The 22,405-nt window shown below is 43.8% G+C and overlaps 3 protein-coding genes across 5 annotated transcripts; 2 read left to right on the forward strand and 1 right to left on the reverse strand.

Moving 5' to 3' along the window:
- Positions 1-64: 64 nt before the first annotated feature.
- On the forward strand, positions 65-9,868 carry LOC103975735 (uncharacterized). The gene is made up of 11 exons (XM_009390795.3): positions 65-784; positions 2,558-2,943; positions 3,041-3,130; positions 3,287-3,526; positions 4,158-4,376; positions 4,456-4,792; positions 4,883-5,067; positions 5,157-5,221; positions 5,304-5,353; positions 7,987-8,042; positions 9,467-9,868. The coding sequence occupies exons 1-11, from the start codon at positions 178-180 to the stop codon at positions 9,536-9,538; spliced, it is 2,307 nt and encodes a 768-aa protein (XP_009389070.2). The 5' UTR covers positions 65-177; the 3' UTR covers positions 9,539-9,868.
- A 2,071-nt stretch (positions 9,869-11,939) lies between these two features.
- Positions 11,940-15,314, forward strand: LOC103975734 (uncharacterized). Of its 2 annotated transcripts, XM_018819422.2 has the most exons (2): positions 11,940-14,391; positions 14,477-14,628. In XM_018819422.2, the coding sequence occupies exons 1-2, from the start codon at positions 12,416-12,418 to the stop codon at positions 14,487-14,489; spliced, it is 1,989 nt and encodes a 662-aa protein (XP_018674967.2). In that variant the 5' UTR covers positions 11,940-12,415; the 3' UTR covers positions 14,490-14,628. The 2 variants fall into 2 exon arrangements, with proteins under 2 accessions (XP_018674967.2, XP_009389069.2); XM_009390794.3 differs by having other exon boundaries at positions 11,941-15,314.
- A 4,183-nt stretch (positions 15,315-19,497) lies between these two features.
- On the reverse strand, positions 19,498-21,359 carry LOC135631661 (protein SHI RELATED SEQUENCE 1-like). 2 transcript variants are annotated; one of them, XM_065139413.1, is made up of 3 exons: positions 21,061-21,359; positions 20,290-20,978; positions 19,498-20,054 (listed from the first exon to the last, which is right to left on the reverse strand). In XM_065139413.1, the coding sequence occupies exons 2-3, from the start codon at positions 20,918-20,920 to the stop codon at positions 19,666-19,668; spliced, it is 1,020 nt and encodes a 339-aa protein (XP_064995485.1). In that variant the 5' UTR covers positions 20,921-20,978; positions 21,061-21,359; the 3' UTR covers positions 19,498-19,665. The 2 variants fall into 2 exon arrangements, with proteins under 2 accessions (XP_064995485.1, XP_064995486.1); XM_065139414.1 differs by lacking the exon at positions 21,061-21,359 and having other exon boundaries at positions 20,290-21,053.
- Between the last annotated feature and the right edge of the window lie 1,046 nt (positions 21,360-22,405).

Genomic DNA, 22,405 nt, shown 5'->3' on the forward strand with positions numbered 1-22,405 from the left:
GATCCGCATCCGAATGGGGCGATCTAGGGGTAACCCTCGAGCCTTCGTCCGCTCTTTCGATCGCAAGCCCTTCCCTTCGTCTTCATCCCTATCGTCTCTCTCTCCCTCTTCGTCCTTCGAACCCTAGCCACTCCACTCCGCCTCTGCCCCTCACGATCGCAGTAAAGCGTGGGGGAGATGCCTCCGCGGTCGGCGAGGAAAAGCGCCACTAGGAAGATGCCGTCGAGGGCGAAGAAACCCTCGCCGCAGTCGGCGACGACCCTTCCCCCTGCCGTCGAAGAGTCGCCCTCCGAGGTGGCCGCCGTGAAGGAGGAGCCGGCGGAAGAGGAGGTTCTCGCCGCCCCGCATGCGGTGGAGGCGCCGGAGGAGGGGAATGCTCTGGCATTGGAGAACAGGGGAGAAGTGCTCGTAGAGGTTAAGACTGAGGAAGTAGAGGTTGAGGCTATGGCAATGCGGGAAACGGAATCTGAGGAGAAGGTTGAAGGAGCTGTGATCGTCGAGAAGATTGGAGAGGCTATTACGACTCAGGAAGTGTCTACTGGAGATGCTATCGCGATGCGGGAAGTTGAGGATGAGGCTATGGTGATGCAGGAAATGAAATCTGAGGAGAAGGCTGAGGGAGCAGCGATCGTCGAGAAGATTGGAGAAGAATTTGCCGCTGAAGTTAATGGTGGCGGTGAGACAGCTTCGGAGAAAGGTGGTGATTCAACTGTTCTTCCTTCAGAAAGCGTGGAAGCTCCAAAGGATGCAGATGATTCTGCAAATGAGACTGATGTTGATGAAGGTATGTATTATGCAGTTTCGTTCTGATTGAACCATTGGCATCTGACTCTTCATAGTATGAAAATGTTTATGTAATTTTCGATCATAAATTTGAATGAACTAGGCAAATATGTTTCAGCATCGATTTGCTTCTCACACAGAGAGGGGAAATATGTTATCTTGCATTTTGGTGCCATGTAGAAGAACTCAATATTGTTTAGGAATTATCTTGTCTCTCTTGTAAAATTCTATAATTTCTCAGTGTGCTGGCCTGTAGCTTTGAGAGAAAATAAAATCACATAATTGGAAGGATTATCAGATCCCACTTTCCTAATTGATGAGAAAATATCCACTGACACTGAATACTGCTGTGCTTCACATACCTACTAGTTATTCTGTCTTGCTTCCATTAAAGGCATTTTTTTATTTCATCTCTAAAATCACCCACCACTTTTTCACCCTTATGATCAACCATTTTTGCCACATCCACAGTTTCAACACAAACTGTATCCATTTGCCCAGTCTACCGTTGCAGCATGAACTGTTTCTGACCATTAGGTTGCTCTTTTGTTCTACGAACCTTTAGCTTGGGCCTCGGTTCAATAGTTTTCGTAAAAGGTTAGTCCCAACACTGATGGGAGGATGATGACGAATCCTGAATTTTACCAGTTAGGCCTGGTTATGCTTAATTAGTAAGTTAAAGTATCATTGAGAGGATCATAACCATGAAAAGTAATAGACAAATTCTTAGGGATATAGAAAAACCTAAAAAAGTAGTGACAGAACCCATTAATCTTATGTGAATCAATGATATCAGCCTTCTAATTGTTTGGATTATTTAAAAACTCTCAAAAGTTAACATTAAAGATGTCTCCAGAGAAGCACAAACAAAATACCAGTCATGAGATGGATATGGTTGGACATTCAAAATGAGGTGTGTCATTGGTTGGTGGTGTTTTGCATTTTAAGTAATAGATTTAGCTTGATGATGGCTTCCTTCTAACCAGACTTTTGGCCTAGTTGATGGAGAGGACCAATGGAATTTTTTTTTTCACAGAGGCATCTGACTAGGTCATTATTGTCGGACATTGGTAGAGTTGTAAAGTTAGGCACTTTTGATGGCCAATTTAGTTGGAATGAGGAAGTGGAAGTGGATATGCTCCATATCTCTGGGTCTTCATTCTTTGGTTATAGTAAAGGATAGTGGAAAAGGAATCACTGAGTACAGAATGTGCAGAATGATGCTTATTGGGAGTGATCAATTTGATTGGACAGAATGTGCTTCCACTTTAATTATAAATTATCAATGGGAATGGATTTTGCGGTCTGATTCATTGTGGAGTCACTAAGAGGAATGTGCAGCTATCATTTGACATTTTCAACATTACATTTCTATAGCTGTTTTTGATGAATTCTTCTCTTTCTCTTGTATGCAAATAATTTAACAGAAATATGTAGTGTAAGAGAGATTAAGTAACATCAGTGTTGTGTGTCATACAGTCATGGAAGTGACAAACTTTGTAGAATAAATTTCCTATTTGAATTATCTTGTGATCTCTTGATTTGTATTAATAAATAGATATTTAAGAGACATATTATGACATTTTATGTGAACATTTTCTTGAAAAAATATTGTTTACATGGACTGATGTTGGATTAGCATGTTCTTCCCTTATACACATTTGTGTTCCTCTTCAAAACTGATACAGCTAAAAAATGTACAAAAAAAATATTCTGTTTTCTGATGCTGTAGGTCTAGATGTTACTTAAAATACAATTAAATTCATTTTATCAGGTACAGAACAAGAAGTCAAGAATGAAGCTGAAGTCAGCGATGGAAATGATGATGAAGGTGTAGAGGAATCAAATGATGGTGATGGAAATAGAACTGATGATAATGCAGATAATGAAGAGAATGATGAAGATGCTGCTGCTCTGTATATGCAAGCCCAAATGGAAGTGAGAAAAAAGCACAAGAAATTTGGAGTATTCGTTGGAGGGTTGGATAAAAGTGCTGTTGAGAAAGATCTAATTGAAGTCTTTGGTGTGTTTGGGGAGATTAAATCTGTGAGGATAGTTAGAAATCCAGTAACACAGAAGAGTAAGGGATATGCTTTCATTCATTATGCTAATATCGATCATGCAAAGAAGGCTCTTACTGAGCTAAAGGATGGGACAGAGGTTTTGCTTTAGACCTTTAATGCCTCCTTAGTTTTATTCTTTTTTTAAAGAAGTCAAACAAGTTGTGTAACTTTGTTTTATATTTTACTTTGTCCAGGTGAGAGGCAAACAAGTAGGAATATCTGCTAGTCAGGATAATGACACCCTTTACCTTGGAAATATATGCAAGACTTGGACAAAAGAACAAGTATGCGATTACTCATTCTTATGTTTACCTCATCGCCATTTTTTCTGCATATGCCCACAAGCTTTCTTGGCCATTATCTTTGCATGCTTTTGTTTTATTTGGTTCTTCCTGCTTACTGTCTTAGGATGTTCTAACTAGCATTTTGGATGGTTATAGGTGATCGAGACACTTAAAGGGTATGGAATTGAACAACTTGAGGACATAATCTTGCCAGATGATCCTAAAAATGAAGGCAAGACCAAAGGTTTTGCTTTTCTAGAGTTTAACTCGCATTCAGATGCGATGGCAGCATTTCAACGCTTAAGGAAACCAGATGCTTTATTTGGTCGTGATAGAAGTGCTAAAGTTTCTTTTGCAGAAAACTCAATGCATCCAAGTGAAGAAGTAACATTACAGGTTTAATATACTTCTTGTTACCTCATTTTCTTTATTCCTTTTTTTAAGTTTCCTTATCTTTCTTTTCGCTGTATGAATCTTGTCTAATTCAATCTCATTCGTTGCTAGTTGGACAAAGCTTGACCATGTGTTTTTTGTAGCTTATTACTTGGTCAATATCTAACAGAATCCTATCCTTAATCCCACCCAACTCAAAGTCATCAAGTTAGTTTGGCACATCTTTCCCAACATGACAATCTTGAAACTTGTCGGCTAACATCTTTTTAGACTTCTTTAGGCTGGGAAAAATCAGTTCAAATGATGAGGGGACCTGATTATGACGGTGTCTAAACCTACATATTGTCGTCGCTTTCATTCATTATTTCTGTTCTGTATTAAATTAGATTTTCACTTTGAATTTCCATATTGCTTCTCTCTGTTGCTTTGCATTTTTGGTCATCTTTCTCTTATACTGTCCTGTTTATTCAATATTTCTTAGTGATGGATCTTTTGCCATGTGCAGCATTTTTTTCAGTTGCTCTCTACTGTCTTCTCTTAATTTGCTTACTTAAGAAGTGGATTAACTTTTAGTCTGTTTACCAGTTTAGATTGGCACTTTTTTGCTCAACTAATAATGGATGCCTGTCTGCAGGTCAAAACTGTTTATATTGAGAGTATTCCTGATTTTTGGGATGGTAAGAAAATCAAAGAAATTTGCCAACAGTATGGTGAAGTAGAGAAAGTACAACTATTTAAGAAATCCACAACTAAAAAGAAAAATTTTGCTTTTGTTGAATTTACATCTCGAGAGAGTGCTGTGGCTTGCATGGAGGGGGTAAATAGTGCCCAGAATGGGGAAGGAGAGGTCAAGGTATTGCATACATCTGAATTGTCTGATGTTTGTATCAGTAAACTGTAAATTAAGTTCCCTAATTATCTTTCAAGTTCAGATTAAAGTAAACCTTGCAAGGCCTCCTAGCAAAGGACGGCTTGCCAAGCGAGGTGCTCGAGGTGGATTCAAAATTAGCAAGGATGGAGAAGTTACAAAACAAGTTGCCCAGTCCAAAAAGAAGAAAAGAGACAAATCAAAAGAGGTTTTTGTCCAGGGAAATGCCAAAAGCAAACTGAAAAAAGATGAATCAAGTAGTAAGTCTCGAGGTAAATGTGATATGCGTAAGAAGTACCATAAATCAGAAAAATCTGACAAAGCACAAAAACGTGGTGGAGACAGGGGAATTGTCATTAATGAACGATCATCAAAAAAAGCTCGCAGAGATTATTACTATGGTATGTGAAAGCATAATATATAGTAATTTGTACATTTCATAATTTTCTATTTTTGATACTAATCCTATATTTATTTTTCTGAACATATAGGTAATTCGCGTGGTAGACCTTCCACTGTCTTTGATCACCAAATGGATGCTTATTCAGAAAATCCGAGAGACAGTTACGTATTGCAGACTGTTAGTCATACCCCAAGATATGCACTGCCAGCAACTAACTACCAGGGTTATGCTTATGCTGGAGCTTCTGGATCTAAAATTCACCATCCTGATCTAGTAAGTACTTCTGTCATATTCCTCCATCTGGTCACTCTGAGTTTCAATTTCAAAGATGTCTTTAATGTGTAGCTTGTGTTAATTTTCAGGAGCCTCATGCTGGATATCTTCCTGCTTCACAACGTCGCCAATACCCTTATGGATATGAGCAAAGGTTTCTTCTTGGTATCCGTATGTCTTGTAAACCTTCCAAAATATGTTGTTCCTCAATGTGTCTTATTTATTTTGTGTTTCAGAGTTGCTCCTTATGATGTCCAACCAAATAGAGGTTCTGAATTCACCGGAGGTAATTACTTACAAGAATGTGTTGTAAATATAGTTTATGGCTAGCTCTTTTAATGCTTCAAATATGGATGTGCTTCTGAATCAAAAGAGTGTTCTCCCCTAACTCATTTAGTGGTTTTCCATCACCAGCTGGGCATGCAGCATTGCTTTTTCTTAGTGTTATGCTAATGCAGCTTTTGATTTTAATTTGTAGTTTTTTTCTCTCCATGTATGTTGCATGCTTATGATAGGAAAATATTGATGTAGCCGATCCCAAAATTAGTTTGGATACTATGGCTTGTTGTTGGTAGTGTACTTGATCAACTGAGTAGATGAGATTAACAACACTGCTTGTGTTGCAATTCTGTTTCCCATCTTAATGTGATTGTTGTCCTATTTATACATATTTATATGAAGTTTTAGTACTTGATATTTGCCCAAGAATGTGCACTGAGATAGTAGTCTTTATCATGAAATTTTGTAAATTACATTTACATGATTTATGTTCTTTTCTAAGAGGACGAGTATTGATGCCACTTCAACTAAAATTGTTCCTTAACCTAAGTGACCAAGGTTCAAAAACAATCTGTCTGCTTGTAAAGTCAAATTGGTACATTAATATTTTCTATACTCCACATTTGATCCTTCTAATAATGTTCTTATAGCGAGTTTTTATCTATTGTTGGTGTGATATCTATTAAAATAATGGTGAAACAATATTGATAACTCTGTATTCCAATACTAAAATAAACATTTAAAAGTTTAACGATTATATAGTTTTTTATTATATTATTATTTTAATATAATATTTGAAAATTATGCGTTAGATATTTATGTTTTATGAAAATTTACCATTTTTATTAATTATAATATTTAAATTCAATATATTGAATTTTTTATAATTTTAAATCAACATTGTTGTCATTATTAATTATTAATTATAGTTGAAAGCTAACCATATACATTTTCTAGTTACTATTTTGATGTTATGAATAGTTTTCACTCATTTTGATATTTTTGTACAACATTGTTATATAATGATATTAATGACAATTTTTCTTTATTTGTCTTAATTCTATAATTTTTTGTAATTTTGTGTTATGTGCAGTATATTCTATTTATTATTTAATGCTCTTCTTTGTTTATTCCTCAGTTTGGATTATTTTCAGCTGGTGAACATCTCTAATTGTTAATCTTTTGTTGAACCATTCATGCTTGAAAAGATTGGTGCCATTGAATGGTTGCAATCTTCTTGTTGGAAGACTACAGATTTCAAGCTAAATGAACTGGTTGGAAGGATTCTCATCCAGTCAGTTAAATAGTTTGGGGCTGTTTCCAATTATGGTTGGAAACCCTGCTTACCCAGGTTGCAAAGGTGCAACCTAGCTACAACTGCAAGTCTTCAGTCTCCTACTCTCCTTTTTCTTTCTCCTCTTCTTTTTCCTCATTCTGCCAACAAGCAACATATTTCTCCTTTTTGTTCTCCTCCATTTCTCTTTCTTCTATGTTGGCTTAAATAAAGTCGGATGGGACCTAGGATCAAGGATTTCAATTTCTTTTCTGCTGCAGCATCAGAACATGGTAATCCTAAACCAGATATGGATTGGGCAATTTTTCAGACCATGGGCAAGTTTATATAGTTTCTAACTGGAATTATAATTACTTGGGGAACATCATGTACGCTTGAAATTTTTTCTGTTGTTTGAACTTTGAACTGTTGCATTTACAATTCTAATTCTTACGATACTGATCTTTTTCTTGGATTCGAAGATTGATGACAAGGAAATGTCTTAGAGATTTAGGTAACTGTTGAAACCTGGCTTTGACGCTTGTTCTGATATGGTGTGTAAAAACATCATGCCTACTGGATGGTAGCGTCAAAGGATGGATGTGCAGCTAATTTAAAAACTGAGCCTTGATTGTCTGTGTACATCAACAAAGATATGGGCTCTGCCAGTAATGGAATGAGATTGCTGCATATCATGTCTTCCACTAGAAATTTACTGACATTGCTGTGGCATTTTAGACCCACATTCTGTGTGCATGGTAGACCTCATGGTACTTGAATAGGCACTTGGAGCACAAGTAGAGTTACCTCTGATTGGCTTTTTGTGGATGAGTTCCTGGGCTTTGTTGTTACCTAAACTCTTTCCCAACTAATATTTTTTTTGCATAAAATTAATTTTGTAAATTGTTAATGCTTCTATGTACATGTTAGTTAAGTAACTTAATCTTCTTAGAATGTTCTAAAAAGCTGCATAATGGACTATCCAAGTTGATGCACTCAAAGTTTAGATTATATCTGAACAATTGATACACATTTAGCCTGGGATTATCTTTGACTATAGCAACTGACAATTTTTGTTCTTTGAAAATCCTAATTAAGATATTACTTTATCAAGTCATAACAAATCGCTGAAGAACATTTTGAGTTGGGGAGACAAAGGCTGTGAAATTATACAGTGAACTTATATCCATGCTCTAAATCGAATAAAACTAATACTTCTCGTTTTTTAATAAATTCATTGACTATTAATCAAGTGTTTTAATGTTGGCTATTCTTCTAAAATGTCCTTGGTTCTTATTTCCTCTTTAGCATATTTACTGCTTATTTACATTTTACATCTAAAAGTTTTCCTTTTTGTTCTGTTTCAGGACTATCAGCAACTCAAACATCCTTCCCCGTGTATTCGAGCTCAACTGGTTACCAGGTATTAAGTCTTAGTTAATTTATCATTATGAAAAACTATTTAGCTTTACCTTAATGATATTGTCACACAAGAATGGATAATGGTAAGGTCTGTTTGATAAGAAAATCATTGTTTGATAATGTTGTTCATGGCATAAAATAATATACCGATGATACCAGATGTGCCATCCATGGGTGCCACTGGTACATGGACCAACCTAAACCTGATGGTAATTCCTTGTACCAATTGAACTGCTCGATATTAAATAATATACCCTGCTGTTGAGTGGTCTGAGGAATATCAACCAAACAGATCAATATCTTTATTCAGATAAACCTGGTTCATTTATATCAAGAGAAGTGATTTGGGATCAGTTGAGGGATATGATATTTATGGGAGTAATTAGAATTTAACTGGTCCATTGCTGATATTTCAATGCTTTGAGCCATAAATCGTGATGAAGTGAGCAGCAAGGAAGAAGATCCTGCCATCAACATCATGCTTAGACTTCTACTATTATAATTTATCATTTTTTATGCTGGTTCTACCTTTGTTTTTTCTTGAGTTTTTTTTTCCTTTGTTCTTTTGCTGGATGCTATTGGTACGTCAAGTTTACTGATCCATCAGAAAGCTGAATTGGATGTCACATCCATGTCATTTTTGTTTTGGACATGACACTTGTCTAATACCTACCAACACATCCTGGGTACTTCAGAACATATTATTTGCTCTTGTATGATTGACACATTTATGTTAATGCAAGATGTTTTTTATTCTATATGAGGTTTCAAAACTACAAATTTGGCATGCAAATTTGAGTGTTGATTTACTGCATGTTTTGTATACGTGTTTGAAGTAGTTTTGTGACTTTTGCAACTCAGATGAATAGTTAGCATACTTCTTATAAATTATATATAATGATTATATTTTATTCAAGTTATACATATCATCTGCTGATTCAATGTTATGTTGTGACCTACTTACGAAAAATTCACTGTGGTGGGGTCCCTACTCCCTACTATGTCATGTCATGCTCTATAATCAGAAACTAATCTAAAAAACTAAAGAATCATTAATATGAAAAATAGGAAAAGATAATTGGAAAAATATCATATACTGTGAATTATCAATATATACATATATCTAGAAAATTAGTTTGGTTACAGAGATTTATTTGGAGAATTATTTCATCCGTTGATCGATTCAAGTGTTTTTCAATAACTTTTTAGAGCATTTTTACTATGGTTAACATGACTACCTGAAAAAATTATATGAAAACAATGCTATTACTGAATAATTCTGAATGTGGATTTATGCAGGCAGTGTTATGGTGGGAGAATTTACCATATTTTCCAATTTATTTGCAAATTTGAGTTGTCAATCTTGTAGACATTTTATCATGATTAACTATGTCGGACATTACCTGATCTCTTGGCTGCTGGCAGGGTGGTTATGCTTATCCTAGTATCGGAGCGTATCCTGGTCGCGTTAACCACGCACCTCGCGGCTATTACTGACGCACATAGTCTGCATCTGGTCATTGATTGTTCTGAAGGTGGCCTGTTGGCAGACACACTGAATGATTAAGATTTCTAAAAGGTGATAGCTACTCCATAAGATCTTTTTGTTTCACCTTGATAGTGTATCATCTTAAAGGGGCTGAAAGCTTCCATTTGTCTCGATTAATGGTCACTCTCAAGATTTACCAGTGCAAACAAGCCATTGAGTTTTTTTGTTTATTGCCATCTGTGCTTGTGCTGGGACTAAAATGCTTGTGGCTTCATGAAACACAGTTGTTGTATAGGGAACATGATATCTGGGTTTATGTATGGAATCTGGTTGCAGTATGCTGCTATAGTTGTTACTCTACATTGCGACACAAATTTCGAAGTTCAAATGGTATAAAGTTGTCAACATGGGATGCTTTGATAGTTTTTACACATCATTTTTTGGAGATAAGTGGCCCGTAGCTAAGCTTGGATGACGATCGTGTGGCTTCAGGAACAGGTTCGTTTTCACCTCTTCTTATTCTTATAAAATTGTTCCAGCCGATCCAACAATCTTTTTCTTTCTCTAGAACAAAATATGAAATGTAGCGATCAATTTGTGGACCTCGTATGTGGATAATAACATCATCGAAAGAGAAGTGTTTACCAAAAATGTTTGAGATCCAATCCATGATAGCTTAAATGTTTCCAGACAAGGTTCATGGCAACCGTTTTGTTTGTATCAGTACAATTAGTCAGGTGAGAAGAAAGCAAGATAAGTTGGAGCAGTAGTTTCAGATCAAGAATGTGATGAAGATGAATGAAGAAAAGAACACGTTTCTTGGTGTAGCCTGTGCGCTGCGGAGATGCCAATTCGTCGAGCTCAGTGCCAGAGAGAGAGAGAGAGAGAGAGAGAGGTGCAGCAGCGGGTGGTGCTGTTGGGAAAGGAGAGAAGCAAAAGTGATGGGTTGAGAAAAGGCTGCAGGTGGACAAGTATGAATCAATGGCGACTGCATCGACCACCACCTGGGGCTGGTTCTGCAGTGACCAGAGGATACGCCCCTCATCATTCCTGATGGTGGAGTGCTCAAAGAGTTAATGAGGCAGCCAATCTGTGTGCTCGAGGCCAGGTTGGAGGTGTGTACCCTCCTCCTCAGCTCACCCCCCTCCTCATCGCTTTTTCTGATGGCAGACCTCCTCTTTTTGTTCCCTTTTGCAGGATTTATCGCAGAGGTGGCCGTGGCTTTTGTCAAAGCGCCATCATTTGCTCACGTATAATTGTACTGGGAATCCCTGTTTAGCCTTGAAGGATGCACCCGGCTTTGGTGTAGCAAGGCGGAGAAGAAGATGGTCCCCGGTCACCATGGCTGTGTTCCTCAGGGGATTGGGAGCTCCCACGCATTCCTTCTTCTTTATTGCCCCCCCTTGTCTCTTTGCTCTCCGTATCACGACATGTTTGTGGTTGGTTGTCAGGTCACAGCTTTGGGGAAGGAAGTTGACGAGTCTTTTCCTCCTCCGCCTCCGCCTCCTCCTCCTCCTGCTGCTGCTGTTGCTTCGTTGCTGCAAGGGGGAACGGCACACACGCAGAGAGAGAGAGAGAGCGAGAAAAGTGGATGCGACTTTCTCAGGCAACAGCTTTTAGCTGCGAAGATGATCTCGATATCTTGGCATAGGAGGAGATGTGATTCCTTGTGGCGCTACCTCGATCTCTCTCTCTCTCTCGTCGCCCTCCGCGTTCCTCCACGCCCAAACAAACGCGGACTTTTGGTCGTCCGTTTCATGGCGTTCCCTTGTCCATCAATCCCGACTCAATTCGCTCGCCGTTGGGTGGAGCACCTTAATAATTAAAATGCATACACATGCAAAAGTTTTGATTAAGTAAGGTTATGATTTTAATATAATACATACACATATGACATGGTAATTTTTATGATTTCAATACAATTGGACAAAAATATCAATTAAAACAATATTATTTCCCAGACCGGTCAACCCTGACCGAGAATCCGAAAAGAAGGCCCCCATAGCTCCCGACACAAGCATTCATTACATGGGTATATTTCTATAATGATATCATTATGTCATAATAATTAAGAATAAACCATGACATCTATATATGTGTGTGTAAGATGGGATTTACGTCTTAATGCAATCAATATATATATATATATATATATATATATATATATATATATATGCTTCGTTTTTTGAAACAGAAATGCTTAATCATGAGATCGCACGCCGCGCAAAGCAAAGCTCGGATGCTCTAAAGAAAATTGACGGCGTGGATGGCAAGGTCGGGATGGGTCCGGGGAGAGCGGAGCCCACCATGTGCTGGCCTCCTTCGGCCCACCATAATAAGTCACATGGAACAACAAGCCGCCCAAAAGCCAGAATTATTTCGGCCCCCCGTCGCCTCCCCCCCACCCATCCACCGCACACAACAAACAAAAGGGTTTGTGCTCGAGCGTCGTAGTAGTAGACGAAGAAAAAGGAGACGCAGGACGACGACGTAGAGAGAGAAAGAGAAAGGAGAGATGCCAAGAAATAGTACGAGCTGCAGAAAGCGAAACCCACCAAAACAGCAATCCCCTTCTCCCATGTCTCCTCGAGTGCTGCTGCTGCTCTCCTCTCCCCCTCTCTTGCTCTCCAAAACCCAAAACCCGTCCTCCTCCTCCTCGTCACCATGATCAGCGCAGTCGAGGTGTTCGACGCGAGCCTCCGACCCATGCCGTCTCCTTTGGATCGCTCCAGTTGAATGCAAAGGGAGTCGGTGACTCTGATGAAGTCTTCGCTGATGCCTCCGCGGTGGAAGCGAAGTAGCTGCTGCGGCGTCACTCGAAACTAGTGTTGCTTTTGTGGGGATTGAAGAGGGAGGAGACTGCTGCTGGTTTCAGGTGGCGTCCGATGGCGACGGCGAACGCGTTGACGACGACGGCGGTGTCGACCCCGACGATGGATGATTCGGCGGCGGCGGCGGCGGCGACGGCGGCGGCAGGGGCGGGGGCGGTTGCGGTTGCGGAGGACGTGGCGGCGAAGGCGGTGCACAAGAGGTACGAGGCGCTGACGACGGTGAGGAGCAAGGCGATCAAGGGGAAGGGGGCGTGGTACTGGGCGCACCTGGAGCCTGTGATGGTGCAGAGCGCCGACACGGGCCTCCCCAAGGCCGTCAAGCTACGCTGCGTCCTCTGCGACACCGTCTTCTCCGCCTCCAACCCCTCCCGCACCGCCTCCGAGCACCTCAAGCGCGGCACCTGCCCCAATTTCGGCTCCCCCTCCTCCTCCTCCGCCGCCACCCTCGCCGCCCTCAAGCCCATCTCCTCCATCGCCCCTTGCTCCTCCTCCTCTACCGCTTCCCACCACCACCACCACCACCCGAACAGCCGTAAGCGCTCCTCCACCTCTGTCGGCGCGAACCCTTCGTCCGCCCACTTCCACGCCCCTCGCCTCGCGATCGCGGACCACTCCCGCTTCTCCTCGTCACCAACTACCCCTGCTGCCGGTGCCAGCGAAGTCGTCTTCTCCACCCCGCCCCCTCTGCCGCTCCCCGCGCCGCAGCCTCAGCTGGTCCTTTCCGGGGGGAGGGAGGACGTCGGCCCGCTCGCGATGTTGGAGGACAGGGTCAGGAAGCTCAAGAGCCCCAAGGCCTCCCCTGGACCGACTCTCTCCAAGGCCCAGGCTGACTCCGCCCTCTCCCTCCTCTCCGACTGGTTCCAAGAGTCGGCCGGCGCCGGCGCCGTCTCCTTGTCCTCCATAGAGCATCCCAAATTCCGCGCCTTCCTTGGCCAGGTCGGCCTCCCGCCCATCTCCCGCCGTGACATCGTCGGCCGTCGCCTGGACGCTCGCTACGATGAGGCCCGTGCGGAAGCCGATGCCCGCACACACGACGCACTCTTCTTCCAGCTAGCGGCCGATGGCTGGAAGCCCCACGACTCGTCCTCCGGTGGCGACTCGATCGTGAGTTTAACCGTGAACCTCCCCAACGGCACCACCGTCTTCCACAGGTCCGTGCTTACTCCCGCCCGGTCCCCGTCCCAGTTCGCGGAGGTGGTGCTGTCGCACACCATTGCGGACATCTCCGGCGAAGGCGCCACCCGGCGGTGCGTCGGAATCGTCGCCGACAAGTTCAAGTCCAAGGCCCTCCTAAACCTGGAGAACCAGAACCAGTGGCTGGTGAACCTCTCCTGCCAGCTCCAGGGATTCCGCAGCCTCATCAAGGACTTCGCCCGCGAGCTGCCGCTCTTCCAGACCGTCGCGGCCAAGTGTCACAAACTCGCCACCTTCTTCAACACCCACTCCCAGGTCCGAAGCGTTTTCCACAAGTACCAGCTTCAAGAGCTCGACCATGCATGCCTCCTCCGAGTCCCGCCCTCGTATGACCCACTGGTAGGAGGCTGCAGCGCCTCGTCCCTCTTCATGATGATGGAGGACATCTTGAGCTCTGCTCGGGCTCTGCGGTCGGTCATCCACCATGAGTCCTACGAGCTGGCCTGCCACGATGATCCTACCGCAAGAGATTGCGCCGACATGATCCACGACACGGGCTTCTGGAACGAATTGGAGGCAGGTCACTTCCTCGTCAAGCTGTTCGACGATATGCTTCAAGAAATAAAGACAGAGAGGCCACTCGTCGGGCAATGCCTGCCAATGTGGGAGGAGCTGAGGTCCAAGGTGAAGAACTGGTGCTCTAAGTATGGTGTCAAGGATGGGCCTGTGGAGAAGGTGGTCGAGAAAAGGTTTAAGAAGAACTACCACCCAGCTTGGTCGGCAGCGTTCATATTGGATCCACTGTACTTGGTGAAGGATGTGAGCGGGAAGTACCTTCCGCCCTTTAAGTGTTTGACGGCTGATCAGGAGAAGGATGTGGACAAGCTGATCACCAGGTTGGTTTCTCGTGAAGAAGCCCACATTGCTCTGATGGAGCTGATGAAGTGGAGGACTGAAGGATTGGATCCATTGTACGCGCAGGCCGTGCAGGTGAAGCAGCAAGACCCAGTGACAGGGAAGCTGAGGATCGCAAACCCGCAGAGCAGCAGGCTGGTGTGGGAAACATGCCTGAATGAGTTCAAATCCCTTGGCAAAGTGGCTGTGAGGATAATCTTCCTGCACGCCACCGCATGTGGTTTCAAGCACAATCCATCCATACTGCGGTGGGTGTGTGCACGTGATCGCTCGAGGACCAGCATCGACCGAATGCACAAGTTAGTGTTCGTGGCAGCTCATGCAAAGCTAGAAAGAAGAGATTTTTTGAGCGAGGAAGAGAAAGATTCCACATTGATGAATGGGGAAGATGATGGTCTAAACGATACAGCTTTTGCTGAAGCCTCTTCGGTGTGAGATCTCATGTCTTTAATTGCTTCAATTGTGCCTTTTGTAGAATTGGATTAGTAGGAATTCTCAGGAATTTTTTCCTTCAAAGTCTAAATATTTCAATTTGCCCATTTAGATTTTGGGTGGGTTGGGGGGAGGCGGGTTTGGTGGGGGAGTGTGGGGGCATGAGAGAGACCTAATTGACATGCTAAAACTCCAGCTTTTCCTGCATGGGCATTATGATTCTTGGGGACAAATGAGCCTGCAGTAAGAAACTGGGAGTCTTCTTGTTTACAGGAGAGGATCAATGCAGAGGTGGGAAACAAGAAGAACCATGTAACAATTGCTTCTTTTTTTTTGAGGAATAATATATGTATATGGGGTCGGGCTTTGTTCGCCTTGAGGCGATTTCTATCGTTCTTTTTGTTGCTTGATTCACTGATCTAGTCCTGCAAATGAAGTGATTGTGAATGCATGCTTGCTTCTTGTTCTTTTAGGATGTTAGCATGCAGCTCATCTTCAGCAATTTGATCTTTGAGTTACATCATGAATACTTCTATCAAAGTCTTCACTTGCTGTTTCTTAAGTTTTGACATAATGTGTTTCCTGCACCTCAGACCATGGCAGGTTACACACTTGATCCATTCAGAAAGGTTTTGTTGTGATCGATACGCTTAATTAATTCTGCTTTGTTTCGACGAAGCGTCGCCATCACAAGAACCGAATAATTGCCTCGCAATCGCTATCTTAATCCCGTGAAGAATTTGGTTTTCTCCGTGGAGCTTCGCAAGCCTGAATCGAGCATCTCTAACTCTAGGAGGAGGAGACTCTGAATCGATCACCGCAGCTAAACACACTCTGGTGCCGTAGCGACAGAGGCACCTAAATCAAAAGAGTCCCAGGAAGTGTCACCCCTCTCTCATCTTCTTCGATCTCAGTCTGTCACACAAGCTGGGCATCTCGTTCTCAACCTAGGAATGTGTTGCATCAGAAACCCAACCTAGGAGAGCACGAGGTACAGCGGGAGACCTCCCAAGGAATCCTCGTGTCCATGCTAAAGCCAGTCCTTCCATGACTTGTCTTCTACACATCGTGACTCACTTTTCTCCTCCCCAGGACAGGAGATGAGACATCAACGTCACAGGGATGCTGCTCGATAATGTATGTGATGTGGCCATAAGGAGAGCACCAATTAAGATTATTATAGTTGCAGAATACCGGCATGTGTGGACTAATTATATGATGCTACAGCTACGGGATCGAGATCAAATACTATTAAATCTACGACGTCTGCGTTGGGAATCTTTTCTTGCGTCGGATGGTAGTATGGGATATTATAAACATGGGAAAAGGTGGAAGCTTTTGGTATAGGGTTGGGCGGATGAAGATTTAGTAGGCAGTAGATGCAGTGTTTTGGAAAGCAGCGGCACTGCAGCCACCTTCTACTCTCTCTCTCTCTCTCTAGTACGAGGGGAGAAGTCCCCTCATCCTTCATTCAATAAAATGTAAGAAAAGGTGTTATGAATTCATTGGTATAATAATTCTAAAAATTAAATAAATGTTTTTACTATATTTCTTTTAAAAATAACTATATTATGTCCTTTGGGCGTCTAAAGATCGGATGCAAAGGATTCCGGAAATCCATTTCGCCAAAGACTCGACTTACCCATGATAGTAAGCTGACAGGCGTAAATGAGAAGCGGAAAAGGATTAATGTCCGAGTCGACGCGAGATGTCGGGCATGAATCGAGAGACACGAGGCGGTGGAGGGTGTGTCGGCGGGGGTGGCGGGGAATGCTGATGCCTCACCAACTGGATCGATCTTTTTTTGCGCTTTTGGTGAGTAGAGAGGGAGAGCGATGATGTCGAACAAAAGCAGTGAGGACGAAGGTGGCCGCTTTCCACGAGAATCCCAACCACTTCCTCTACCCCTCCCCTCCCCTATTCTTCCTCCTCCTTCGCCCCTTCCTTTTGCCTTCCTCCCTTCCTCGGAATACAAAGGGCCCATCGTCGACGACGAATCTGGTGACGGTTTTCAAGTATATTGGAAGGAATCCTTAGCTTGCTTTACTCGAGTGATTTTATAGCGGATAATCAAATAATTTCCAACATTTTACTTTTGATTCTAAATTGACGGAAATATTATCAGCTAAAAAAAGAAGAAATAATCGAGGAAATGTTTGTACTTAATGTAACTACAACTTCTTATCTCATTTAATTATATTTCCTCCGATAAATGCAAATTAGTAGACTTAAATATTACAGAATTAAGTATAAAAATCGCCAGCTCAGAAAAAAAAAGAACTATTTTTAATTTTGCTGAAACAAAAAAAAAATTGCGGCATTTTATTTTGACCCGGTCAAACAATCCCGTCAAAAGTGGGACCTACTTGCTGACGTAACGCCGGGCCCTCCACCGTATCATATCTGACAACGATGGGTGGCCACCAGCGAATCTTTTCCGAACCACCGCCGCGGCGGCGGATCTTTCGACCATGAGACGCCGCGTGTCTCGACTCCTCGAGCGAGAGAACCCGGTGAACATTTGCTGATTTTTATTATCAGCAAAAATCACATTTTACAGTAATCCGCTCGATGAATATAATATTATGTATATAAAATTATCAGTGTTGGGCCGCGGGTTTCGGCCCATTAATCGACCCAATTATGAGGATCATGATCGACTCGAGGTTCGAATCGGTTCATGTCAAATCGAGACCGGTCGAGACCCGATCGATCATAACTGGACCGGTTATCACAGCCTGTTCCGCCTCTCATGCTCTTCCCGAGCTTATGGACGCATGCATGCAGAACTCAGCACAGAGCAGCAATACATGACCTGAGAAGGAACCGCCGCGCACCGATAACGAAGCAGCAGAACTCACTGCCGCCCTCCCTCCCTCGTCGCTGGCATCGCCCTTCCTGTTCTATGGAACGTCGAGGAAGCGGCGGCGCTCTAGAGAGATGACCATAGCGGAAACAGCTTCGGCTTCCCACCATTTGGATCGGCGACGAGAGGATGCGTGCGCGCGTTGGAGTCTTATGAAGCCTTGATAAGGAGGGAAACAGCTTGTATTAGCTACAAAACAACAGCCCACTTGTTCTCCATACTCGTGTTGCTTTAGCATCACGATGAAATTGAGTTCTTCACGGATCAAGCGAATCAGAAAAATAACCTGACGTCTGAGAAGATAAAAAAAGCCTATAAGAGGCGACAAAGGGATGGTCGAGACATGTCAAACCAGATTCCACAAAGGTACATCTGAGAAAGAGTATATATATCTCTCTAATGGTCGATATCACGAGTCAAGAGAAACATTATGGAACTCAATTCTCAAGATCGATCATGAATGGAGGGAGAAACGAAAAGGAGCGATGATTCACTTTTATTCGTAGGTGTAGGTTTTCGTTCCGAAGACGAAATTTACTTCGAACTCCATTCAACTATGTGTGCTAATAATCATCATTATTGTCACCTGTCACTCACCCCAACCTTTACTTGGAGACTGCCCAATCTTTGCATGTCAAGGATATCATGTTATGATAGTAACTCGATTTGAACAAGAACGTATGACCATGATTAGCACAGAAATAATCATGACCCTATAAAGAAGAGGCATTTACCACTTGAATACGGCATTCTTAAAAAGATATATCACTAAGTCGAAACAAAGTAACTGTTCTAATTAAAATAACACAATCCAAACTGAGATGGATGAATCCAAACGAATCTAGTTTTGTTCAAAAAGGAGGTCATCATGTTTGTTCATATTTGGGTGGTATAGATAAACCCTAAATATTTGATGAACAACTTTTCCTTGCAAGTAAATAACATAAAGAACATGCTTTTGTAATCCAAGATGTCATTAACCAGATTAGAGAGTTGTTTCGGAAGCTTAACTTGGAAACACAGAAGCTAAGCCAAGAAAAATCTCCACCAAACCTCAACATAGATTCTTGTCATATGAAGCAACATCAACAAACATAAGTTTCACGAGAGACGCAAGGAAAACCTAATACAATTAATCATCTCTAGCAGGCAAATCCCAGTACTCAGTATTCAATTTGTAGCAAAAAAGGTGGGTTGATAAGAGATTACAAATCATTGCGATACCTAATAAAGTTATGTTCTTTCTCTCAGTTTCTGCTTCTATTATCCTTTCATATCATTCTTCCTTATATTGAGGCCATTGGAAAGAAACAGACGAAGGTCACATCCATCCATCAATGCCATTAAAAGAGGCGGAAAAATCATACGCAACTCGCATAAAGAAGTAATGCATGCAAGGAACACCAGCGACAGAATAGATGGGTGGTGCAGAAGATGAGCTTTCCCCTCCTCGAGTTCCGTATACACCCATGCCATGCGTGGCCGCGACCTTGTGCAGTCCGGGCCATTGACATGACCCTCAAGCTAAATAATGCCGACGTTTCTTGAGCTAAAGAATCCAAGACCCAAGCAAAGCCATCAAGAACAAAGGAATCCATGCTTCCAGCTCGCTTGCAGGTCTTCCGGTTGCCAAGCTACTCGTCAATGCTGTTGGGGTCGTCCCACTCCCAAGCCGGCAGACCTAGAGGGCATGCGATAGCCTAGCTCTTTCTCTAATAGCAATCCCAAGAAGACAAAGGCTCAGAATGAAAGGAGTAGGAAGAAAAGCTAAGCCATGCATGACTGCAACTTTTGTTAGAATGGAGTAGGATTTGACTCCCGACGCTGCATTGTCAAGGTAGGAAACTCGAAACAAGAATAAGACCCAACAATTGCTCCAAATTCTAAAAGAAGCAGGTAAAAATATTAGCTCTAGCTGAAGTGTCTACCATGCTATATAGCCTTGCTCGTTAGCTCTCTAAGGTCTGGGATGGTGAGGGAAGAACTGGGTTCCGGCCATGAAGGCGCTTAGTGGCGTCGGATAGAGGGCGGAAGGATCCATCGATCCGGTGGAAGCCGCCGCGGTAGCTGAGCTAGAAGGTGCAGCCAGGCCGGTGGCAAGAGCGGCTGCGGTCGAGATAGAAGCGGCGGCAGCGGAAGACGAGGATTCCCCGTGCAGCGCGAGAGGAGTCGACGGGGTCGGCACGTCCGGGCCGTGGTCGTAGAGGATGCCCTTGAACACATGCCCACCGATGCTGACCGCGGTCTGGTATGCGAACTCGTCCTCGGTGTCGTCCAACGGGCTCACCCGCACGCACCGGAACACTGCCGGGGAGCTCACCTCGGCCGGGAAACTCACCTCCCCTCCTGCCAGAGTGTGGTTCCAGTTAATGGCCATCAAGTAACATAAGAAGTGTGCAAGGAGGTGTTACACTCGTCTCTTGTTGGATTAGTAGACGATGGGTGCAGGAGAAAGAGGAAGACAGTGAAAGACGGGAGCGAGTGGGAGTGATGGAACGGAGCACACGCAAATGATTCGAGTGAATAGTGGAGTGGATTCACGAAATAGTAGAATGATTTGTACTGCATGTGCTGCTGCTACCTGATGATGCGGTGGTGATGACGGTGGATAGATGGGTGGTCATCTCCCGTGGCCTTTTGGAGGGCTCCCCGCCTCCACTGCCACCAACATCTCCTCCGCCGCCGCTCGTCGAGCCTCCGATTCGGAGCTGCTGAGACTGCTGCTGCAGGGAGGAGGCGGCGGCGGCGAGATGCTGCTGGCGCTCGCGCCGCTTGGCGGCGGGGACCCAGGTGCTCTTGACGTGCGTGGAGCATTGGAAGCCCCGGCTCTTGCAGCAGGTCCGGCATCGCATGTGGGAGCAGTCCTTCTTTGCCTGGTTGCCGCAGTCCTGGCAGCTCATCCCCCCTCCTCCGCTGTCCCTCAAGCTGACGGTGCGCTCGATCGATCCGCCAGGTTGGAGCGGCTCATCGGAGAAAGAGAGGAGCCCGGCGGTGGAGGAAATGTAGAGTTGCTGCTGCTGTTGCTGAGGTTGTTGCCGATGGATTTGCTGCTGGTGCTGCTGCCATAGCTCGAAGCCTCTCCCGTAGCCGATCTCTTCGGTTCTATTGCCGCCCACGCCGCTTCCGCTGCCGTAGAGGAATAAGCTCTCTGGTGGGATCCCTTCGTCACCTCCGCCCTGCCTGTTTCCCCCACCTAGAGAGAACCCTGCCATGCTTCCTACCCACCAAGCTTCAAATCCATAACAAGATCGATCGCTCCTCCTCGCCCCTCTGCTAAAAGAAGCACAAACTGCATCATGATAAATCTACAAGGCAGTAGAATTTCTGAGAGAGAATAAATAGGTGGCTGTACCTCGAGAGATTTCCTTGTATTCCTACTGAGTAGCAAAGATGTCGTTCTTGTTATGCTCGCTTTCCCTGCTAATTTTTCGCCTCCTCCAATCCCTAACAATAAGATGGAGAGGGAGGCCGCAGCAGCGGCTGTAGCAACACTGCTACCTCATCCTCGATCCCTCCTTGAATTCCCTTCCCTTCCCTTCCCTTCACTTGTCTTTCTGTTTCTCTGCCCTCACTCGCTTTGGGGAGTATATTTAAGACACGGAATTAGAGCCACTGCAACGCCGCCATGGAGACTGCAATCACTCGCTGCCACTGCCACAACCTCAATTCCATTTATTACACCCCCTCCTCTCCCCCCCTCTCTCCTCCCATCATCTCTCCCACTAAAAACAAGCAAACTCGCATATCGGATTTAAGATCAGATGAAAAGTCTGAAGAACGAGGTTGCTGCTGGTAATCATCAACGAATTGTGGTCGCAAAAAGGGAAATAAAAAGGATCAAAGAAAACATGAATCAGCCCAATTTTCCCTTTGCTTGCTTCTCGTTGCCTACTGATCCATCATGAGCTACCGCTAGATTCTGGACCATGTTTCCGCACGATCGGAGGGAGGAGATAGCTCCACGTGTCTGACAGCCAGCTGTTGCTCGGCCACCCTCTCGACGCGCAAAACCCGGTACTTTCCCAGCCCCTCTCTCTCTCTCTCTCTCTCTCTCTCTCTCTCTACTTTACTGCACCTGCTCAAAAGTTAGAGGCAGCACAACACCACCAACACCAACACCAACAAGAGACCCAAGTAAACCTCGCCAAAAGTCTGCCCCCATTGAACCCATCCCATTTGAACGCCCCTGCCACTGTCTTCAGTGTGCAACACTTGATGTCCACACCAATTGAAGTGCAACCAAAGATCCCAAATAGACAAGTAAAGGTTAATATGTACCTCAATATCAGTGCTGCAGTTCACAGAATGAGTAGGTGATGACAGGAAGCTGACCATAGTTTATCCTGTGACCTCTTTTGGACCAAGCTTATTAGCATAACATTAGCAGGGAGATGTTATTTTTCCGGTGCACTGTTGATCTCCTCATATTATAAGCGTATAAACTGCAGCTTTTTACGTGCAGTACTGTGCATGAGTATTCTATTGTGATGCATTCATTGCTCCGCCGGTCCGGAGTCGCGCCGAATATGGCTACTCGACTCGGGACGCGTGCCATTCCCGACAAAACTCTTCAATACGCTCCAGCGTATGTACTACATGCATGGGTGACTACGAGAAGCCACCGATCATAAATATACTCCTCTACATGCTTCTGACACGGATGCAGTAATATGCTTGCTTATCTTTTACTACATAAC

The sequence above is a fragment of the Musa acuminata genome, chromosome BXJ3-2 (assembly GCF_036884655.1).
Source record: "Musa acuminata AAA Group cultivar baxijiao chromosome BXJ3-2, Cavendish_Baxijiao_AAA, whole genome shotgun sequence".
Classification (NCBI taxonomy): Eukaryota; Viridiplantae; Streptophyta; class Magnoliopsida; order Zingiberales; family Musaceae; genus Musa; species Musa acuminata.